The sequence below is a fragment of the Callorhinus ursinus genome, unplaced genomic scaffold (genome assembly GCF_003265705.2).
Source record: "Callorhinus ursinus isolate GAN/ISIS: 27379988/994484 unplaced genomic scaffold, GSC_fseal_2.0 scaffold38, whole genome shotgun sequence".
Classification (NCBI taxonomy): domain Eukaryota; kingdom Metazoa; phylum Chordata; class Mammalia; order Carnivora; family Otariidae; genus Callorhinus; species Callorhinus ursinus.
The window spans coordinates 1,892,733-1,897,224 of record NW_027397100.1 but is presented as its reverse complement, the minus strand read 5'-3'; the positions used below and the strand labels follow the sequence as shown (position 1 = coordinate 1,897,224).

Genomic DNA, 4,492 nt, shown 5'->3' with positions numbered 1-4,492 from the left:
AGCGGAAGGGAAATTTGATGGGAGCTGCAAATGGTGCCACACCTAAAATGACTGAATTGTGGATTCCCAAGTCCTCACTTTCTATGGCTGGAAAATGATGTTCCGGGCAGGGCAATCACAGCCCTGCCCTGCGTCTGGCTCAGAGGTTGGGGTTCCCTAGTGGGCTGTTTGAGGAGCACAGTCACTGAGAATGCCAAGGAGGTCCCTCCCAGGATTCCTGCTGTACTTGGTTCTGGGTCATTCAGATGGGTCTGCAACAAAGCTGTGTTGAATTTATGAAAACAGCAGGCCTTTGCTCTTGCTTTCGCTCTCTGTATATTTTATACAAACAGACACACACATATACATATATATACACATACACATATACACACATACATATATATACATAATATACATACCTATACACACCTATATATGTATATACACACATACATGTATAGATACACAATATATACACACATACACACACATATATATATACAGAAAGGCGTATATATGCATTAGATATGTATATATAAATGTCCATATATGGATATGGATTTATGTATACATATACACAAATTATTATGTATATGTACATATTATATATGATTATATGTATACATATACACATATATTACACATATATAAGTACCTGCACCTGTATTTTTGACCTGTAATGTGCCTATGTGTTCTTCTAAAACTGTGAGTTTGTATTGTTGGTGTCTGCTCTCATAGTCCCCATTCCTGAGCTCTCCAGTGTTCCTAGTGATTGCTTACTCCACAGGTAATTGCATTTTTTAAAAAGATTTATCTATTTCTCTGAGAGATGACAGACCAAGCAGGGGGAGGGCCAGAGGCAGAGGGAGAGAATCCCAAGACTCCCTGATGAGCATGAGCCTGAGGTGGGCCCTCTCTCAGGACCCCGAGATCATGATGTGAGCCGAAAGCAAGAGTCCACGGAGTCAAGTGGGAAGAACTCCAGCAGGCAGGCAGGTGGGCCTTGCTGGAGGCAGGTGTGCAGTGTCACACTCCAGTCCAGTGCTTCCTGCTGGGCATCAGGGAAGGATTGCCCAGAGCAGAATACCTGCCTCTCTCAAGCTAGAGCCTCTGGCCCACCTGAAAAGCACCTCAGGACTCCTGGTATTAGAGGACCTTATCCACCTCTCTGGGACCTTCCCTTGGATCAGGAGACCTTAGGAAAGAGATTATGATCAAGCAGCAGCACAGACATCATCAGACACAGGTGGGCGGTGAGAGCATGCTCTGCAGGAGCTCTGACTTGGTGCTTCCTCACATAGCCTGACTCTACTAGCATCTTCCCATTGCTTGGCCATGCCCCAAACACCCTGGGAGAGACTATTAAGAGACAAAAGGTTACCTGCCAGGGCCCACATAAGGAGTGACCTCCCATGTCTACAACCAGTGCTCCCTACCATGTGGGTACACCATGCTGCCGGCTGACCTATTCTTTGCCACTGGCATGAGCACCTCGGACCATGAATTCTACTGGAAGCAGCTGGTCTTCTCCATTGCAATAATGTCGTGTCCTGGCCTGTGTTCCACAGAGCTCCCTGGACACACTCTACCCTGCCTCCGTGGACTCAGAGGCTACACCTAGAATGCTTTGACTGGAGGAGTGCTTGCCTGGCTAGCACTCCATGTTCTGTCCTATGGAACAGCTGTGTGCCCCTCTGGTAGGTCGAGCGGAGGAGTGGGGACCCCTGCAAGGCCTTGACTCTCATGGAGGCAGAGGAGGGAGCAAAAGTAAATTATGCCATGACCTGGGTGTCCAAAAAGCCAAGTCCCAACCTGCAGAGAATGGTTGATCAGGCTGGTCTCTCTGTGACAAACACATGGCCTCATGGTTGTCATGGCTTCTGCAATAATTGTTCTCTTCTCATGCTCCAGCCATGCTCCTTCTTTATGTTAGTGCAGTTGGGAGGACTCTAGAAGTATCTTCTGCATCTCATACACCATGATGATGATCAATTCCTGCCTCATTTCCATCCTTTGGCTGCCCCCCATGCTCACAAGTGGGTCTATACTGATGTGTGCACCCACAAATGTGTCCCACTGCTGCCTCTGGTAGTAGTTTGTGTCATAACAAACCCAGGGTGCTTAATTAAGGAACTATAGGAACTTATCTGGAATGCAAGTGTTGGGTTTAGGTGCTGAGCAAACCAGAGTTCCAGACAAACATCCTCCTCTAGTCATATCATGACCCTTCATTCTCTTTTGCCTTGAGCATGTCCCTTAACTTCCCTCGGATTGGTTTTCTTCATTGAAAAGGGACAGTAATCTGAAACTCACAAGGAGAATGGTGGGGGGATGTGGTGGGGGTGAGTTAAGTTTAAGAAGAGGCCTTCCTGGGGGCCTCCTACACTGTGGCCAGGGTCTAGTCTCCACCTGCCTCATGTTTAACTTGGCTCTTATGACTCCAGGCTGAGGAATGTTCTGGTTAACATTGGAAGATACCACACATGAGCAGTTTCTCCCCTGGGAGTACTGGTTCAGTGAACAGATCAACAATGAGGCTGGGCCTTGGGGACCTGGCAGGGGTGCTGGGGCCAACAGGAGAGAGAATAGAGAAGAATGACAAGGGAGAGGGATCAGAGACCTAGACCCAGAGAAGGGGCACTCAGGGTCTGCACTAGGTACTCAATGATCACAAGCACTGGGACTAAAATAGGCAGGTCTGTGGACATTTGTTCTGGTTTATTTGACAGGAACAAACAGTTCAAGCTGGTGGAAGGGTGCATTCCTGTTCATATCCTCTTGCCTGGGTTCTGAGGTCCTCATGCCTTGGTGTGACTAGAACAGCTCAGCCCCCTCATCTGTTCAGCAGGCTCATGCAAATATTCCCGCAGAAGGTTGAACAGCATATGTTATTTGCTTGACAATCTTGGTAATATTCACATGGGCGTCTGCACATGTATATGTTGGTATGCTTTTCACAGACCTTGATTTCTTTGATCAGCTCCATTTCTGAAAAAGAACAGGAACAGGGTCAGTGCAACCAGATCGTTGCCTCTCCCAAAGACCCCAGAACTCAGGTCCCACACATGACACTCTTGGACTTTTCAGGGAACTCACTTTCTGCCCTTCACTCAATCCTGGTGATTGGTAGTGCCTTAAATCCTGTATCCCCCCATTTTCCCCCAACAGATCTCAATACTTGGCCTTCCTGGACCCTCTGCGTACTCTGCAGCCAGGACCCTGTCTCCCATGTTACTCATGGCCTTGGTGATGCCCCCCATAGAATCAACACTCTGAGAACTCAGCAGAGACTGAGACATCCTGCAGATCCTCCCCACTCTCCAGAATTTGCAGGGCCCAGAGAGGAAGATGACTTCCCACCTTGCCCCCTCTTTCCTGTCACAGTCACTTTCTCCAGGGCCCTTGCCTCTTCCCAGAAAATACCACTTGCAGTATTTCCCTTCCACTGCCACCAACCTGGTCCCTCTGATGATAACTTTGACTTGACCCTGTACACCCCAAAACTTGCTTTCCCATGGTCCTTTCATTCTACACCTACTCCCACCAACATTTCTGGATGTAACGTGTCACGTGTGTGCAGAAATCTAAGAATAGTTGTTTGGTTTCCCCATGTGAGTCTCAGCCCGTGTTGTACCTTTCACTACTCTATGTACCGTTTGTGTCTGGGTATTTGGAATGGAGAATCAAAAGACGTAGTTTCCCCCACCACCCCCATCACTATTCCCAGGGCTGGGTAAAGGGGTCAGAGGGCCATGGTTTGGGAGGACCCAGAGTCTTCATAGTGCTGTGGTCTGAGCAGGATGTGCTGAAAGGTTCCAATTCCCAGGTCCTCCTCAGAAAGGACACAGCCCTTCCTGGCCCCCTTCCCCTCCCTCTCCCCTAGTCCATCACCTACTCTGCATCGTCTTCGGTTTCCGGTACCCTCCCTGGGCCTGCAGCAGCACACAGAGGAGCAGGATGAGCAGCAGAGCCTGGCTTGGCATGACTCTGGGCAGAGTGGAGAGCGCTCAGTCTGGCACAGACTTCCCTGGAGAGCTGAGTGGTTATCCTGGGCTCCTCCCTGCTTCCACTGGCCAAACAAGGAGCCCTGTTTTCTCTCCTTTGCCTGCCCTTACTACCACCTGTTTTCTGTGGGACTTGGGCTTCTGCAGAGGATTCCTGCTCTCACACGACTAATCCCCTCTTTTGCAAACATTTTTTTCCTACTTTTTAATTTTAAGATAATTTACAGAAAAAGAAAAAAGTATAATTTTTTTAAAAATATGGTAATCTAAGTGTAGAGAGTTAACATGTGTCTTTTTATTACCATTCTATTTTTTTCTTTGCAAATTTAATATAAGCAATTTATTGTTTTCTCACATTTGGAATCACCCACCTATTGTTACCCATCTTGTTTCACCCTCATTTAACGAGGTAAATATTTCACAATGTGGTTTTACATAATCACAAACGTCTCACTTAAAATAACTGGGTATTAATGGAATATTATGCAGCCATCAAAAGGAATGAG

General features: G+C 47.4%; 1 protein-coding gene across 1 annotated transcript; it reads right to left on the bottom strand.

Annotated features, from left to right (window-relative positions):
* Window positions 1-2,815: 2,815 nt before the first annotated feature.
* On the bottom strand, window positions 2,816-3,965 carry LOC112827039 (WAP four-disulfide core domain protein 10A-like). The gene is made up of 2 exons (XM_025875327.1): window positions 3,878-3,965; window positions 2,816-2,970 (listed from the first exon to the last, which is right to left on the bottom strand). Exons 1-2 carry the CDS (start codon window positions 3,963-3,965, stop codon window positions 2,816-2,818), a joined length of 243 nt encoding a protein of 80 aa, XP_025731112.1.
* Between the last annotated feature and the right edge of the window lie 527 nt (window positions 3,966-4,492).

What these genes read in the sequence shown, in the direction of transcription:
- LOC112827039 (XM_025875327.1), bottom strand. Translation starts at nt 3,965, where the DNA reads ATGCCAAGCCAGGCTCTGCTGCTCATCCTGCTCCTCTGTGTGCTGCTG. An exon ending in GAAACCGAAGACGATGCAGA is followed by an intron (nt 2,971 to 3,877) that starts GTAGGTGATGGA and finishes GTTCTTTTTCAG; the next exon opens with AAATGGAGCTGATCAAAGAA.